We start from the raw sequence: 19,064 nt of genomic DNA, 5'->3' as shown, positions 1-19,064 counted from the left end.
AAACTATAGGTTTATAGTTTTAAAAAACTATTATTTTTATTTATTTACTTAGAAAAGTGAAGAAAGGCTCACTACTGATAGACTCCAGTACTATTGATCCTGCAGTTTCAAAAGAATTGGCCAAAGAAGTTGAGAAAATGGGAGCAGTTTTCATGGATGCCCCTGTTTCTGGTGGTAAGTGGCAGCTAAAATCTATGCACACCTATTTCTATTTGTCAGAAATAGCAATTACAGTTTTGTGGTACCCAAGATATATCTAGTTATTTTTAGACCTGTTACAAGGAGTCTCAATTTCCTCATTGAAAACAAAGAACAAAACTCACTTTTGTTATTTAGTATTCTCAAAATATGTTGCTTGTTCTAAGTTCAGGTGAAAGGATGTCACAACTTTGAAGAATTGTGAATTTTTGGTCCAAATTGCTGTGGGTAGGGCTAGAGCTATTCGTAGAAAATTTAACTTTTCAGAACAGATTCAAGAAGTAATTAATTAGCTTGAATCATCTTTTTTTTTAAGATTTACTTATTTATTTATTTGAGGGAGAGAGCGCACAAGCAGGGGGAGCAACAGAGGGGGAGGGAGAAGCAGCCTTCCCGCTTAGCAGGGAGCCCGATGTGGGGCTCGATCCCAGGGCCCTGGGATCATGACCCAAGCCGAAGACAGATGCTCAACTGACTGAGCCACCCAGGCGCCCCTCCTTGAATCATCTTTTAACTTTAAAGTAGCTGAGGAAGTGGTTAAAAAGAAAAAGTCATTTCACAAGGGAACTTTAGGCCCAGATGATTTTTTACAAGTGAAATGTTACCAGAGTTTCAAGTAGCAGATCATTTCAGTTTTATATGAACTTTTCCAGACAATAGAAAAAAAGGAGACATTTCCCAGCTCATTCTACCAGACCTGTAACTCTGATACTTCAATCAAAAAGAGAGAGAAGTGAGAGAGAAAATTTTAGGTCTATATCAGTCATGAATACAGAAGTAAAAAGTTTTAAAAAGTTCATTAGCAAACTAAATCCAGCCGTGTATAAAAGAGATCAAACACTACAATCAGGTTTATCTCCTATGTTCTCAAATGGCTTAATATTAGAAAATCTATAAATCTACTTCGCCACATTAACATACTTAAAAATCATATGATCATCTCAATCGGAGGACAAGGATTCTCACTAATAAAATTTTAAAAGGATATTATTATATCAAATCTTAATAGTAGGTATCTGGGTATTTTGGAATGGTAGTATTATGGGTATTATGATTTTCCATAATTTTGCAAGTTCCAAAATTATTGTGTAATCAATAATGGTACACACACCTGCACACACACAAACATATACACGTACATATGTAATTTGTAGTTGAAGACTAGTTTCTAGTTGGAGACTTTCTAGAAAGGCTGGACTGAAGAAACCAATCATTTGCTCAAGACCAAGACTAGATTTGTCTCACATTCCACTGCATTAGGAAATACTATTTTCTATAAAGTTCTAATTTATTCTAAGAGGAAAATAAAGATTGCTAAATGGAAGGTTGTCCTTAAATTATAAAATCATCCATCTCAGTACAGTGCTAAAAATAGCCAACAGCTAGTATGGTACATTGTTATAGTAATGACCTTTAATGACTCACATCTCTGAATCCACTCTGTGTGACCATGTGCTTCATTGACTCTGAGTTGAGCCATCTGACTTGCTTTGGCCAGTGGTATGTTAGCAAATGTTACACAAGGATAGACTTGAAAAGCACTTTGTACATTGAGTCTTGCCCTGTCTTGCTCACGGGGACTCTTCTGCTGTTGCATAGAGAAGCCTGGATTAGCCACCTGGGACGTGCGCTAACCACCAAGCCTGGGAATGAGGCCATCTTGACCATCCAGCTAGAGTCAAGTTCCCAGATGACTGCAGCTGTATTAGTGACCTCAGGCCTGATGAGCAAATGAACTGCCCCGCTAAGATAGTCTAAATTACTCACCCATAGGATTGTGAGCAAATAAACCCACTAAGTTGGGGGGTGTAGTGTAGCAGTAGATAACTGATAGAGCCAATATAGTTGATATTGCCATAGTTACGTACAAGTGTTTGTTACTTAATGTATCGATTAGTGTGCTACCTGTGCTTATTTAGTCTAAGTGTTATAAACCCTTTCCGAAGGAGAATGATAGTCCTGTAGTTAGCATAAAAGGCCAACTTTAATGCCAAAGCTGAGTTGCCAAAATGAAGTTTATTAAGCCAGTCCAGAAAAGAGTTTTGTTTGCTGTAAACAGGTCCCAGACTTATATCTCTCTATTCCTGATTACAAAGGAGAATGTTTGCCTAAATGTTACCTAAGTAGCTGCCCTGGTGAGCTGGTATGAGATACCCATATTTAGTAAGATCCGGAAAAGTAAGTTGGTAAAAATTCAGTAAGTCTCATTATGGTGTTCTCATGGACTGCTGGGGGTTAAATAGTATGTCTAGCTTTTAAGTGTCTTTTCTGCTTTTAGAATTGAGTTTTATTATTGGGAGAGACTTTAGCAGTAATTTAATTTGACTTTGTTATTTTACAGATGGGAAGTTGAGATCCAAAGATGTTAATTAAGTGACTTGCCTAGGGTTCTCCAGTTTGATAGCCAATCTAGAATTAGAATCTTACTCTCCCAACTCAGTCTAAGGATCTTCCCACCGGACCTTCTTCCCTTTAATCCCACCCTGTGGTATGGTAGCCTTTCTGTTTTTGAAAGCAATGGCCTACTATTAACCCATTTCTAACAGTTTTATCTAGTGGCTGGTCCTCTGTCTTCTGTCTTGCTAGCTACGGCACTGCCATGTAGTGAAACTTCTGGCGGGGAGGTGAGGGGAGAATTGCCTTCTTTTCTAACTCTCAGAGGTTAGCTTCTGACCTGGGAGAGGCCTAACATTTCTGTTCCAGAGTCATTTGAGAAGAAATGGTTGAGAGGACATTATTCTCAAATCAGGAGACTTCTGGAGACATCAGATCAGTCTTATTGTGTTGACCCCATCCTAGAATGTTTATTAACTGGCCATCGGGAGTCTGTTGTTCTGCGGATGGCTTGAACCAGGGGGTTTTGGGTCTTTCCTGTTTTGGATCCACTGGCTGGTGCTGTTTAATCAAATAAATGTCCAGGAAAACAGAAAGTAAAGTAATATTTTGACATATTCCTAATATGTTTGAATTTGACTAGGATAGGATCTGTTCTGAGGTATAAGGACTTGGAGTTGAACAGGATTATACCTGAAAGCAGTGAAGCTGTTTTCCATGGCCCTCATCTATGTCCCCATAGTATAGTATCTATGCCACTGCAAGGACCACTGTGTTATGCTTATGTTTGTGCCTGTTTCTTCTACTACTAGACTCCGAAGAAGGCAGATACCATGTCTTTCTCAACTTTCTATCTCCAGTGTATATCTCCTGGTGAGCATGTAATAAAGTATGGTTGATTGAATCAAGAATCTTCTATTTTTTAAATTCAGGGTTAGTGTTAAATATTTTGAGCCGTCCTGCAGTTATTTCTCACTCCCAAGCTGTTCTCCAGTTTATTTATCTCCAGATTATTGACCTCTCTCTGAAGTTCAAGTAACTGCCTCTATATTCTAACATCAGTAAGATAAGTAGTTACTGTGTTCAGAATGTTATATTGTAATATTAGATGCCATTGGGAAGTGTGATTATGATCACAAGGGTGGGGGTAGGATAAAAGAAGTAGAATATATTCAGAGCAACTTAAAGTAAAAGTTCTTACATTAGAAGTTTAGAATTTAGTAAAACATACTAATAAAATGATTTGTAAATTGTTACAAAGTGCAAAACAATGTAGCACAGCAGTCTTCCTGGTACTTAGCAACCAGAAAGGGAACTCTTAACAGTTTAATCATAATGGATGGAACTAGAGGGTATTATGCTAAGCGAAGTAAGTCAATCAGAGAAAGACAGTTACCATATGATACTCCTCATATATGGAATTTAAGAAGCAAAACAGAGGATCATAGGGGAAGAGAGAAAAAAAATAAGACGAAATCAGAGAGGGAGACAAACCATAAGAGACTCTTAACCATAGGAAACAAACTGAGGGTTGCTGGAGGGGTGGGAGTGGAGGGATGGGTAAGTGGGTGATGGGCATTGGGGAGGGTATGTGATGTAATGAGCACTGGGTGTTATATAAGACTCACTGACCTCTACCTCTGAAACTAATAATACATTATATGTTAATTAATTGAAATTTAAAAAAACAGTTTGACCATAGCAACATGCTGGGCATTGTAAAGAAATACTGTCTTTGTCCTTTCTGGGGTGGCTACTAAAACTTACTTTGACTTTTACCTTATATTCATCTGTATGGATATTTAGAGAGAGGGTAACACCTGATTTGACTTACACAGTTGAATTTGGGACAACAGAAGAATTTTTAATTCTGGAAATGGAAAATTTATATTAAAGATTACCTAGAAACCTCATAAATGATTCCCAGTTACATCCAAGGGGAACCAGTGGAATTTGGAATTAGATTTGACAGTTCTTTAGTAAATAGTCTTTAAGCAAGGAAGAAAGGAAATTGGTTAGCTTATATAATTCTCTTATCACCTTTAGTTTCAGTTTTGTTATACTTCTGTTAATAAACTCAGAGACATTCACTTGATATTAGGAAGAGCCTAGAACTTTTAGGGAAAGAAGGTAACTCTAGGGCGCCTGGGTGGCTCAGTCCTTAAGCGTCTGCCTTCGGCTCAGGTCATGATCCCGGGGTCCTGGGATCGAGTCCCACATCGGGCTCCCTGCTCGGCAGGAAGCCTGCTTCTCCCTCTCCCACTCCCCCTGCTTGTGTTCCTGCTCTCACTATCTCTCTCTCTGTCAAATAAATAAATAAAAATCTTTAAAAAAAAAAAAAAAGGTAACTCTAAAAATGAAGGTCTTCATTTTTTCTTTACTGAAATGTACTTAATATTATTCTATTTATATAATTCTTACAAAATTATATACTGTTTTCTGATTATATACTCTTATCTAATTTTACTATTATGTCTTGATTGCAAGGGACACGCTTCATTCTTCATTTCATGCAACAAACATTTATTGAGTACTTTTATGTGGTGGGTAAGGTCTAGGCACTAGAGGTAGTGCTTTGAAGATATTCAGAATCTTTTGCCTCATGAATTGTGATTTAGTAGGAATAGAGAGAATAAACAAACAAAAATAATTTCAATTAGAAGTGCTATGAAGAAAAAAAGGCAGAGTAAACATTTAATGAAACAAAGACTTCAGGGGAAGGTCCTTTTACATAGAATGGACAGGATGTCTTCTCTGGGGAAGTGATCATTAAGCAGAGATCTGAGTGCACAACTTCAGGGGAAGAGTATTTCAGTGGAGCAGGCTGCTCTGTATGGGCTCTGAGGTATGAAGAAGCTTGGTATGTTTGTGAAACATTTATCTTTGTATCGCCAGGACTTAGCAGGTAATTGCGCTCAGTGTTTATTAAATTGACTCACCTTTACATTGACTCCCCATATGTCTGACACCATGCCTTTGTTTATCGGTTTGTGGTTATCAAAGGAAAGCTAACTGGGCTTTATATAAATTAGCCCATGACCCTGTCCTCAAATATGATGCCCTAATCTGTTTACCTGTCTTGTGTAAATCACATCTTTATGAAAGTTGTAATCCTTCTTTAATGTCACATGTCCGTCGTTTAGTCACCTTGTTCTGGATATGTGCATTTTTTTTTTTTTTTTTTTTTTTTTTAGTGTAGAGAGAGGGTCTGCTACTACAGGATTAGTTCCAATGCGATCAGTTCTCTTATATAATGAATGCTGGACATAAAGCAAATTAAAAACTATCGTTTGTGACTAATGACCAAATACTGTTCAGTCTGCTCCAGGGGCGTAATTATAGCACTTAACTGTGCTTGGATAATTGAAGAATAAATTCACTGATTGCCTCCTATGTCTGTAGAGTTACACAGAGACCTTGAGTTGAAGTGACTCTAAAGTGGCACTTGTAGTTAGCCCAAGGCTGTCCGGGATGGCAAGCCTCATTGATTTGCTAAACTGTATTGCTCCAGTTAGGGATTAATGTCAAAATTAAATAATTGAACTGATGTGTATGTGTTTGTGTAACAGTTCCTTACCAGGAAACCAAATTTTATACTCTGCTTGGCTGGGTTTTTAGTAATTTGTTCGAGGTATTCTTAGAATAGGGAGTAACACTAAGCACAAAATCTATTAAGGCGTTTCTGTTAGAGTGTTAGACTTGCTTGCTAAATTCCTCAATGAAAGTCTCACATAGACTCCATTATTGTTTTTAAAATCCAATGTGTAATCTTGGCCTTAACTGCTCACTGAACTGGTATCTGCTGTTTTTCCCTGTTTTTCCACTAGATCTGTATCTAATTTATGGTAAAGGGACCACAAAAACAAAAATTACTTCTATTTCGGCACGTAACACCATTACAGTTAAGGGTCTGTTGGCATTTCTACTAAAACGTTTTCTTAGAGAAGTTTATAACTTGGCAATTTTACTTGGCTTTGGGCTGAAACATTGCTATTTCTGTCCAAAAGTAAATTATGTTACCAAATTTCATATAACTGAATTTGCCTTATTTGATAATGTGTGGAGAGGGAAGGGCTATCACACACAATAGGTCTTTTTTCATGTTCTCACAGGCTGTTTGATTACACAGTAGTATTGGGTGTGGTGTTTAGTCTTACATTTTAGTCTTACGTCGGTAAGATTTTATTTTTTTTAATGTTTTGAAATGAGTTGGTTTAACAGGGTTAAGATAATTCATTTTCATGGGTTCTTCCCTTCAAAGAATTGTAGTACTGTGATGATTTTTAGTTCTTTTTACATTATTAACTTATTATAAAATTTAAAAGCACTTTGTGGCAGAGGTGCCTGGCTGGCTCAGTCCATAGAGCATGGGACTTTTGATCCTGGGGTAGTGAGTTCGAGCCCCATGGTGGGCATACAGATTACTTAAAAAAAAAAAAAAAAAAGTTAAGAGAAAAGGACATTTTGTGGCACTCACTTTTGTAGGAGAGACTTGAATTATTAGGTCTTGAAAAATATTAGGTAAAGTAAGCCTTTCCTTGGTCTGTTGTGGTGGTATTTAAAGCTTTAGTAATTCAAATAATTAAAATTTTCTTTAATTTTGTTTGATGGACAAATCCATTTCCTTAAAAATAACGTAAGCTTCATCAATACCAACACACCAAAAATGGGTTAATTATGTTAGCCATTTACATTTACCCATAATTTTACTTATCACCTTGTATCCAGCTAAGTATCCTTTTTGTGTAGGATTTTCTCCAGTTTGCACTAGTTCAGAAATGTTTGGTAAATACCAGAGATTTCTTTGAAATTAGTCCCTAAGAAGAGGTGCCCCCCAAAAACCTCTTTTTACATTCTTTGGCGTGCCTAAGTCTCCCCTACCACAGTTGTCATGGACAGGAGTCCCTATATAAGGTGTTAACGAGTTCTTCACGCGTTTAGAGAAGACTGCTGACTCACTGCCCAAAGTAACATAGTTGAGGCAGCTTTAATAATTTGTCTTCTAAGAAAATAGAAGAATGGGTTAGAGAAGGCACGGTGATCACTTCATTCAGTCTTGTTATTGTTATCATTTATTGTTAGTAATAATTATCATTGCTAATGACAACCTAGTTCATTTCTAAGAATTCACTTTCTTGCAGTTGCGGTTCCCCCATCTCCCAATCTGGAGGCCAGGTTTTAATTGCATTGCAGTTTCCAGTCAAGCAACCATTACCAGGGTTGCTCTTGCCAGGCTCTGTCCTGTGGTGGAGGGATACTGTGTTTTCTTCACCTGGTTATGTTGGAAAGTGCATGGATAAGGCAGGGGTCCTGTCTGAAGTAATCCTAGGGTATTTTTAATGTCCTTTAATTGCCATTCAGGATGTAAGTCAGACCAGACACAATTGGGTCTGGTCACAGTTCAGAACTGCCTAGTGGTGTTTATATAAAGGTCAAGTATATTTAGCAAATAAATCCCATGAAGCTATTACTTATATATAATTTATTTTTTTATTAACATCTGTTGATTCCTAAGCAGTGTGAAATTAGTTCCACTATACCTGTGTATTATGTCTTTATTTGTTTCACTTGTGATCCCTGGATAGCACTGGGGGTAAAGTGGGAGGAGGAAATGGAATTAAGAATTTCACAAGGGCCTTGTCATTGCCATCAAACCATTATCAGACTTACTTGTGGTTTTCTAGATGTCTGATTTTCTTCAAGTTTGGTAATGTTAGCAGATGAAAAGTAGATTAAGTAGAGTTTAAATCCTCTATATTTGCTGTATGATTCTGTTTTGTTTTGCATTGCTTTGGGTGTTTTAGTTGTGAAAATTTTTAAATCCAAAGGCACATTTCATAATAAGGACCCTTCCCTCAGGGCCAGTGGAGGTATGGCGGCCCACTTACCTTCTCTCTTCCTTGAAGTGATTTTAACTTGACCTAAAGGTAGAGGGGTTTTGTTGGTGGTGTTTTGTACTTAGCTCAGATTACCTCTATCAATATGAGAGAATGTGGACTTCTTTAGAAGGGTATTAAGAATTTTAAGATTTGTCCATGACATCTTTTTTATTGAGTTATTGACTGTTAGTTATGGTCATCTGAACGTTCATCCATTGTGGTCTCTGAGACAGCATTGTTGTTAGGGAGGTTTTTTAAAAATTAAACATAATATGAAGCTGGGCCTACAAATAGTTTTATCATTAATTACATTGTATTTCCCCTAATTCTTACGTGTTAGGGTAATACTTGTTCTCAAGTGGCCAACATTTTTGACATACTATGCACATATATTAAAAGAGTAGAAAAATAGTCTTGGCAGACACTGAAATGGTTAATTGGCTTTTCCAGCCAAATAGGTTTATAAAACTTTCTGAAAATTAAGAAGTGGGAGGGAGAGAACTTTTCTTTGCATAAATGCCATATTTTATTAACCCTTTACCTATAAAGCTATTTTTAGGGTATAAACATTTTCTTGCAGCAAATTCTTTTCATTAGGCAGCTAGAGGAAGAAGAATAGTTGATTTATTGTAACTGTCAAATATCTGCAAACATTCCAATAGTTAAAAGAATTATTTTGACATAAGATCCTAAGTAGAGGTGAAATTTTTTTTCTAAAAGTAAATGATAATTTTGAGAAAGGAAGAAAAGCAACAGCATGGTGACTTTGAGATCTGTAATCTTTAATAGCAAATTTTAAAACATAGCATTATAATTTGATGGTTTCTAATGATCTTTAATCAGGATGTATTTTTATATTCTTATTAGTACTTGTATAAAATCAACAGCTTTTCATGATAAGACATTTACATCTTAAATCTTGCACACTGCTCTCTTAGGAAATAGATGGAACAACACTGGATATTTAAAAATTAATAGGAATAGTCTATATTTGATTCAGAAAAGTTTATATAGTATTCAAGGGCTAGTGGACAAGGGCAAGAGAGAGGGAGAAGCAGGGCAGGAGCATGTGGGGGAATGAGAGAGAGATTACACTGTCCTTTTCCATTTTAGCTGGTAGTTTGGAGTAAAACTGTAAAGTTAAACTTTTTGGAATTGTTACTACCCCGAGTGGGAATATAAACTATATTGAACAAAATTTATTTAGCCTGTTAAAAAGTCAACCTAAAACTGTAGTTAATTAGTTTACATTATTACATCACTTCTAGTTAGAGACTCAAACTGGTACAGAGTAAGAGGAGCTCTATCAGGTGAGCTGACTGCTACCCATATGGGGCTTTAAGATAATGATGAGTTTAAATTTCCTCTTAGAGCTAAGTGAGAATAAAACTGGAGGCAATAAATACTCTTGGCCAAAGCCATTAAATGAAAAAGCTGGGAATTCTCCAGCTCTTGACTTAAATTGTTTGTTTATCAGCTGGCGCCTAGTCTGGAGTCAAGAGCTGGAGATTTCTATCTGTGACAGAACTTTGAAACTCTTGCAGGACACTTTCATTTAAACTTAAGGTAACTTGAGTTTATAGCTTTGGCTTTAAAGATTACTAATGATTTACTCATTTCCTTACCATTTAACCAGAGTGGACTTTTTCCCAGGAAGGGATCTGTGTTTATTTAGGGCCTTTGTCTGCGGAGGGATTAAAAGGCAGCCCACCAGCATTGTGAACTTGATGGTAATAAAAGGTCACCAAAACACACCATAAAAACATTCTTACCATGGAATTAATTATACAGTGTAATTTTACAAAGCAGCTCGGTTACTCCATCCCTGCCCCCTCCCTCCATTCTTAAACATTTCATCTTTTAAAAATTAAAGCTGTGGTATAATTTAGGTTTTTGAAAAAATATTTTGCTGCTTTATGATATTTAAACATTGAAGAAATTGTCACATGAAGTTAATTGCTTAAAAATTTTAAAGTTCTTAAATAAAAATGATCATTTATTGTTAAACTCTGGGATGAATATCTTGTTTGGGAGAGAGTAGAGTAGTCAAAGGGATGGTTGGAACTTCAACAGCTCAGTTTCTAAAAACTGAAGCCTACTTGAGAGTTTTTTTGTGCCACCAGGTGGCATTGCATCCAAACCTGCTTGTGATAAAGGAAGGTTTTTAAATTAAATTCTTTTTTGTTCGAGAGGTTATAATACTTTTTTCTGGATTTTGCTTTTGAAGTTGGCTTAAAAATATATCTAATATCAACATTGATTAAATGTCTCCAGAGACCTGGAAGAATTTCTGAACTCTGCAAATGTTTGCTTTTAGGTGGTTAATATTGAAATGAAAGTAAAATGTTGAAACATTTGCAAAGGATTGCTATTTTTTTTTTTTTGTAAAATGAACATTTAATAGTTATTCTTGTTTTGCTTTTCTAAATACTCGAGAGAGGATTCTACCTATAAAAACCCTCACAAATGTTGCAGAAACTCCCCAATATTTCAGATCACCCCTTCCCCCAACACACTCACACCTGCCCCAGCCCTTATAAAAAAAAGTGTCAGTCCCACTGTATGGGAATTTTTAAAAAGACAGAAAGACCTCAGAAAGGTGCAAGTCAGTCCTTTTCACAAGTCTAACTATGAGATTCATTAGGCAGTTCATGCTCATGTCTTAAAAGCTGCTTTTGGCAAAGTAAATTCTTGCAGTTTCCTGTACTGGTTTTGAGGGAGTCTTTATAGTCTTTTGAATCAGCTCATTTTAAGAAAGTGATAATGTAAAAGCAAGGAAAAAAAACCCTCATTACAAAGTTTATAAAAGTATGATTTTTAAATTAAAATACATAGTTCTATTTTATGAACCCACATATATTAATAAACTGTACAGAAACAAATTATTTAATACAGCCTATCCAGGTGCTATGATATGTTGTCAGAATAAATAAGGTTCAGTGTACACTCTATTGATTTTTATCCTTTTAAAAAATGTATTCACCATGCAGAGATGTTTAATGCTTAGCTTGATCATTTATCAAAAAGCTTTATGAAATTTTTCTCATTTTATATTCTTGTCTCTTCTGTGAGGCTTCTTAGAAGTGTGTACAACCTGTTTAAGAAATGTATATGTTTTCAAAGTAAATGTTTGACCTCCCACCTTGATGTTTTGCTTTTAAACACACATGCGCGCGCGCGCACACACACACACTCTCTCTCTCTCTCTCACACACACACACACAACACCCATAAGCCCCCACGTCTCTATATTTTGAATAACTTGTTTGGAATGTGTGTTGTACTAAAACTAAATATATGCAGACTTCAGTATTACAAAGAGAGAATTTTGTTTTAAAAATTATAAAAATTTGAAAGTAGTACTTTCGAAAATAGTCTAGACAAAGGTACTCAAGACATTTGACCCTGAATATTTTACTTTTAAACCTGATACAACAGGCTGTATCTTAGCTTTGTGGTATACCGATATTTCTACTTATTTAACATCAAAAAGCTGTAGTGGTTTCTCTTTATAGATTGTGCCTGTGTTCTGGAATTGCCTCCTGCTGTCCATGAATTGCTTCTTGGCTTGTTTTGTTAGAATTTCTCACCAGGGTTTTTGTGAGCTATGTAGCCAACATTAAAAAAAAAAAAAAAAAATTTGATACAGTAGACTGGACTAGTAAAAATTATACTTACTGTTCATGATGATAAATGAGTAAACCTCTTGGCTCAGCATATCAGTTTTATGTAATAAAAGCCCATGCAAATCTCATGTAATAATATGCATATATAAAATTACCTACAATGACTGTTTTCCTAGTTATTTCTGTAATATTAATTAACTATTTTTTTGTAGAAATTCCAGAAGCTTACTTTTTCATTAAAAAATAATAGAAAAAAATCCTTACTCGTTTCAGGGTATGGGTAATTTGGTAATGGAGCATTTAGATTTTGGCTTCTTTCATTTCAGTTGGAAATAGTATTGGTGTAAGTGAGTGTTGCCATGGGAACCTCCACAGAGATATAAAAGGCAAGACTGTCTAAGTGGAGGAGGAGTGATGTACTAAAATACCACTGGCCTAAATGATCTATTATATGTGTGTTGGGGGTACAGGGGGAGCTGGTTTGAGAAGGGAAGATAAAGTAGTACAGAGAGTAAAAGTTAAAACCATGTACTCATACTTTTGGAACCTCATAGATGGAAGTGTTTTAAGTTTGAAATGTGATTCTTAATTATTTGTGTCATATGCATATGCTGGGAATCTTTGCATACCTTATTTTTAAACTGTGTTGATGGAACATGTTTAACTTGATTTTAGTTAAAATAGTTCAGTGAAATTTGATTGGAAGGTTAGGATATTGGTCTCAGAGATGGCTTTAATTATAAATTTTATTAAAAATAGTTATACTTTTTCAGATATCTGGAAAATTTTTAAAAACTATATTTTTTGGAGACATTTGGCTTTCAAAGCAAAACTGGCTATGAAGTATACTTAAATACTATAAAGTATTGTTAATATTAGATTTCAAAAGTTAAAAAATTTTAATACTTTATAAATATTACTCAAGGAAACAATGACTTACTGTATTTACATGTGTAATATTGTAGGGTTTTCTAAAAAATAAAAATAAAAACAGCAAAAGCAAGCATCAAATCCTTTTGTATCCTTTAGGAGCACATGTGTTGCTATTAATAAAGATGATTAGAGAATAGCCAATTTAACTGCATATAAAATAACATTTTTGCTTTTTTGTAATTTAGATTACAAAACACAGTGAAATTGTGTCCAACATGAGTTAGCGTGGTAGAAAAGCAACATCATATTGCACTTTTAACACTATGGATTCTGGTTGTCAGATACACGTGTAAAAAAGGAAGAGACATTAACCTGGCAAAAACTGTTTAAACTTACCTTTTTTAGTCAGTCCAGAGAAAAAGTAAAGCTGCCAAGGTAATAAAACATCCGGAAGTTTTTAAAATAAAAAGAGTAATTTAAATTAAAAATGGGAGGCGGGAGCGGGAGAAGAAAGAGGGTAAAAAAGACAGCACTCCGCTCCCCAGGCCAGGCAACATCTGATGTAAATTAACCGCAGTGGAAGTGTATTGTTTCCAACTCAGCACAAACAATGCGGGGCATCTCTTCTTGAGGGGTGGATGTTTGCGTGGAAAAGGGGGTGTTGAGAAGTGAGCTGGGTTGCAGCAAGTTTAGCCATCAGGGGATTTTGCGGCATAGAAAACGGTAGGATTGAGAGTAAAGAATGAAAAAGTATGTTTGCATATAAAATTAACCAAGTTAAACCTTCAAGAGGTGTGAAATAATTCATAACTGTGAGAACGCTTAGTTGTCAATAATCTTTAGAGGGTTTTTTTTTTTTGGTAAAGAGACTGAGGCCTTATACTGTAAAATGTTCAGCAACCAAGGTACCCGCTTTGAGGTGTACTTTGGCATAGGATATGTTTAGTTTTAGATTTGACTTCTTAAAACAACAACAAAAAAAAAACTAAGAAAAATGTATTTCTTGGAAAAATAGATAGTAAGAGCGATAAAAAGTCAAGCTTATCAAAAAATACTTTAAGAGAATGAAAGTAAGGGCGGCAACATCTGTGTTGTTTTTCTCTTTCAGTTTTTGTCTGCTGTGCTCCGCCCCACCCCCACCCCCATGCTTCCTTGGGAAAAAAATCTGACAATCTTAATAGAGTGGAAAGCATAAAATTGCACATGGCCTTATCAATAAATGGATTCGAAATAGCTTTGCTTTAATCACCTTTAAAAAGTTTCATAATATAGCATTTTCTAGAAGAAGGCAACTAATATTTATTATTAAGTACCTTTGGTGTGTCAGGCTATCATGCTGGGTAGTTTATGTATTTTACATCATTTAATCCTTACAGCAACCTCATGAAATGCATATTATCCTCAATTTTTAGTGAGGAAGTTGAGGCTTATTTAGGAAGGGACCACATGACAACATGTAATTATTATAAGAATTAGCCTGATGTAGCAAAAAAGAAGGCATTTTAGGTAGAAGATTTTAAAATATTGTATAGGACTAATACCTTCAAGTCTGGCATTTGTTTAGGTTGTTAGGATAATGAAAAAGCTTTTATTTGTTTATTTAAAAACAAACTCAGTAGAAATACTTTTTTCATGCTCCGTTGATATCACCATTTAATGACATACTCCACCCCAAATCAAAATATAGAAAGAATAATTAGTCGACCAAAATAGTCCACATATGTAATTTTTTTTTTTTAAAGAATTTATTTATTTGACAGAGAGAGACAGCGAGAGAGGGAACACAAGCAGGGGGAGTGGGAGAGGGAGAAGCAGGCTTCCCACGGAGCAGGGAGCCCGATGCGGGGCTCGATCCCAGAACCCTGGGATCATCACCTGCTGAAGGCAGACGCTTAACAACTGAGCCACCCAGGCGCCCTCACATACGTAATTTAAAGCAATTTTGTTTTTGGTTTTATATGCTTGAATCTAGTCAACTATAGGAATAAAAGAGACAAAATCTGGAACCGGAAGTGAAAACCATAAGTTTTAAACCTAAAATAACTTCCTTGGAAGGTCTTTTAGAAGTTGGGTATTAAAAAAGAGCCGAAGTGTGTCTTATTTAGAGTATGTTTTCTCTTTTACCTTGTGTTTTAAATTTTTTATTTTCCAAAATAAATTAGTCACAACTTTTTAAATACCAAAAAATGGCCTTTACAAAAGATTAGTGAGAGTTTGTGTGCACATATACTTTTTGATAGTTTATAGTTTTCAACATTAAGACCTAAGACTAACAGTGTATGCGGCTTATTGCTCAATAATAATAATAATAATAATAATAAAGTATACTCTTTAGTCTTATTTGATGTTGCAACTATCATTGGGTATTTTACTGAATTATATAATGTGTTAGGAATTGATGATTTTTATTTTGTCAATATTTTTAACCCCTCTGAATATATACATTTCTTCAGTCATGTTGCTAAAAAAAAAATCTGTCTCAACAGCTTTTAACTAAAGGCCTTTAAGAGCAGTGTGGGGGGTGTGTGTGTATGTGTATGGGGGGGGTTTGTGTGTGTGTTTTAATAGTTTTATCCTAAAGATAACTCTCTGAAAGATGCTTTCTATACCTAATTCAGATTATGTTTAAAACAAACCAAGTGAACAAACTCATACTCATTATAGTCTTAACTATAAAACATAGATTTCATTGAAGTCTGTAAGAAAATCTGATGTTTATGACATTTTGCTTTGCCAATTTTTCTCTGATTTTTATAAAAATCAAGTATGCTGAAGTTTGATATGCTAATGAATATTTGGAAAACAAACAACCCTGAGAATTTCAGGTGTTTAAATAATCTGATAGATATGTCTGGTTTCATCCTTATAGATTTCTAGCTCCAAATGTGATTGGCAGTAGTTTGGAAAGAAGAATGAAGAGGAAGTTCTTTCCCTTATGTTGGTGTGTTCAGCAGGGAAAAACAAACCAACATTCTTGTTACTGTAGCTTAGAGCACTAAAGAAGAGCCTCTTACCAGTTCCCAGGTTTTTTTGGTAGTCATATATGAAGCTTCTTTCATTTCAGTTTGTTGTCTTTATTCTTAATATTCCCAGCCTTTATGCACATTGTTTCTAGAAATGCTTACTGGATGGATTACTGTGAAAGGAAAGGGTAGAGCGGAGAATATTGGCAAGAAATTTCTGGCAAAAAAAAAAAAAAAAAGATATTCTGACCCTGGCCCTTACTAGGGTAAAGTTCCAAGGGAATAAAGATTATTGCTGGTCAGAAAACCATCCAACTGGATGGTGATGAAAACTGGAGTTCAGCCAAATTTATTTTTGTGTGTTTTTGCTCTTTTCCTGTTTTTGGTTGTTATTGGAAGGGACCTTTGGTGGGTCATCTGATTATGACAGGATGAAGGTCAAGTTTAGTTTTGCTTGACTTCAGTGGTGGTATCTTTCTAACCACAGCGGCCTATGATAATGAGATTGTTCATCAGAAAAAAAAAGAGCAATTCTTGATTTTTATCTGTATATCAGATTTAAATGGTGATGTGTTTTTTGAAGATTGAGGTTGTGATTTTAAAAGGGTGAGCTGTGATATTTTAGGATATTTTAGAAAGTATGTGCACATACAACAGTGTTTTTATGAAGGGAAGGTGATATGGGAAAACTGTAGTAATGAGGGTAAAGAAAAATAAGGACTCCAGAAGAAAAATACCCATTTTGGTTTTGTTCTTTAAGGGAGAGAACTGGGGAATTTATAAATATTATCAATTGTATGTGGGTATAGAGTTAAAAATAATAGGGGAAAGTAGCACTTCAGAATAATAATTTTGATGTCCACACCAAACACCCCTTATTAAGTATATTTGCAATACAGTTAAACACCAAAATAAACTCAAAATAAATTCCAAGATAAGGAGTTGCTGATTTTTATTTTATTTTTGTAGAATGTGTCATGTGGATATGAGGGTCACAACTGGGGCATGAGTTTTGGGAAAAGGTACTATGGCAATAAGCTGTTTGTGGTTTCACACTCTAACCATTTACTATTTCCCACTTATTTTCCATTGAGAATCATAGATGTGCATCTGTGCAGATGTGAATCTTCACCTGGCACTTCTCTCTACCCTGCGAAGACAAAATTTTAGCATCTTAAAAATAAGAGATTATTTTCTTTGTTCTTTCCTCCACATCCCACAGTAACTTAAACTGAATTTTTTTCCCATTGGCAACAAAAATGAAAGTTGATAGACCCTCCATTTACTTCTGTCTGAATTTTAAATGTTCTTGAATTTTTTATATGATACCACAATGTACACAATTACAAAGAGAGGACCAACAAACATCTACTTACAATTTTTCACACAAACCTTTTTTTGAAGAGAGAAAAAAACCTTCCTAACCCTCCATCTTTTGAGTCATTGATATTTAATTTTATTTGCATTATTTTACTTTTTCCTGCTAAATTTTAATCATAATTTTAAAAGCTAAAAAGTAAATGTAAAGGATTCAGAATAAAGTTTAGGCTGAAAAATTTATCTAATTGCTTCTGTTTGTTTTTTCCTTGCATTTCCCAGTGAAATTCCTTAAAGTAAGTTCCTTCCTTTCTACCTTTCTTTAAATTGGACCCAAGGAAGGCATTCAGTAAACATTTTTCCTCCGGACCCTAAACCACAGCTTTGACGGATTCTTAAGGGTATCTACTCATATGTGAACCCATATCTTTGATATGGTGTTTGCTTTATAATGGGCCCTTTAATTATTCTTTCCCAGGAATGATTTAAGGCAAATGGATGGGATCATTCTCCTATTCTCTTAAGGTGTTCTGCATCTAACCTTGGTTTGGCAGGGGTGATTGTGTTATTGTATGTCTAGTTTGAGTTGTACTTACTTTGTCTTGCTTGTGCTTCTGAGTGGGCATACTTTTTGCTTTTCAGTATTCACTCAATATGTAATTATTGAAATGAAATGGCGATAAAGCTTGTGTGGGAAAGAAGTCCTTGTTTCCTGTCTTTGTTGGCACTTGTGGGTTCCTAATCTCCTAAGAATCTTGGGATGTAGATCTGTACATCACAACTAGGGGTGGGTAGTTTTTATGGTGAGGAAGAGCGAAAAAGATAGTATTGAAGCAATTCCTGTCTCGGTCTGCAAAGTGCAGATTGCATTTCTCTTTCAGTGGTGTTAGGTTTATGGCCCTTTTTTGGGAAAGTGCTATTAAGTGTTTCGAGACCTTTATCTTTCTCTGTTTTGTTGTAGCAGATGGAGTTGTCCTCTGGTGGTTTTGCTAGGTATGATAAATGTAGTACTAAAACTGCTTGGTGGAAGTTTGATCTGGAAAGATTACTATTTTTTTTGGCTTCCTGAAGAAAATGGAATCATAGTATTCAAACTCTTGGGGAAACAAGCCCATCAGCAGATCAGCAATAATAATGTGTACTTTTCACTGATGCTTGTGATTTTTTTTCTCTTCTTTTACAAAGGTTTAGGAACAAAACCCAGAAATGATCAGTTTTGTCTGAAATAATATAAATGGTAGAAATAATCAAACCTTTTCCCTCAGAGCATACAGGGAGAGATGTCTACATAATGAAGAATTGTTCCTCTTTTGCAAAATAAGAATGGAAGCAAAGAAGTTATGCAGTTCTTTTGTGTTCACGCAGTGTTGAAGTCTTACACAGCATAGCTATCCCTAGTTTTATTGCTAAAAAGACTTCTTTGTGCATATTTCTAATATTCTAAGAGGCATGTCCCTTTTTGGCCATGCCTTTTTTTTTTTTTTTTTAGTTTAATTCTGATTAACTAGTATAACTTTTAGATAATCATGTACTTCCAGTAGCTTTTATGCAAATCTGTGGTTTATCTACACTGGAGTTGAAAGGTGTTAGCCAGCCCTTAGATACTGTATTGAAGCAAAAGTTTGATCAAATCCCTTGACAAACAGGTAGGAGATTCTAACCTAACTACCTAATTTGAAGACATTGGTTTTTTCTTTCTTGAGGGATTCCCATTCTAGATCAACTGGATACAATCTGGGAATAAAGATGTATCCTGAACTGAATCTGTGGAGTGATTTGCAAATAATTATTACCCTCAATTTTATTTATTTGCATTAATTACTTCCTTAATATAGGGAATTAAAAGTTGACTAGTTTTTGTATCTGAAACTCCC

The 19,064-nt window shown here is 35.2% G+C and overlaps 1 protein-coding gene across 2 annotated transcripts in view; it reads left to right on the top strand.

Moving 5' to 3' along the window:
• The window catches only part of HIBADH (3-hydroxyisobutyrate dehydrogenase), a 106,008-nt gene that overhangs the window by 23,534 nt on the left and 63,410 nt on the right, over positions 1–19,064 (top strand). For both annotated transcript variants that reach the window (XM_021689507.1, XM_044919890.1), the window contains one exon: positions 53–174. In XM_021689507.1, coding sequence (XP_021545182.1) covers positions 53–174 — 122 coding nt within the window. The remainder of the gene's footprint in view (positions 1–52; positions 175–19,064) is intronic.

This window comes from Neomonachus schauinslandi, chromosome 12 (assembly GCF_002201575.2).
Source record: "Neomonachus schauinslandi chromosome 12, ASM220157v2, whole genome shotgun sequence".
In the NCBI taxonomy this organism is placed as follows: domain Eukaryota; kingdom Metazoa; phylum Chordata; class Mammalia; order Carnivora; family Phocidae; genus Neomonachus; species Neomonachus schauinslandi.
Note: the sequence above shows the minus strand (reverse complement) of the source record. Positions and strands in the feature narration are given on the sequence as shown.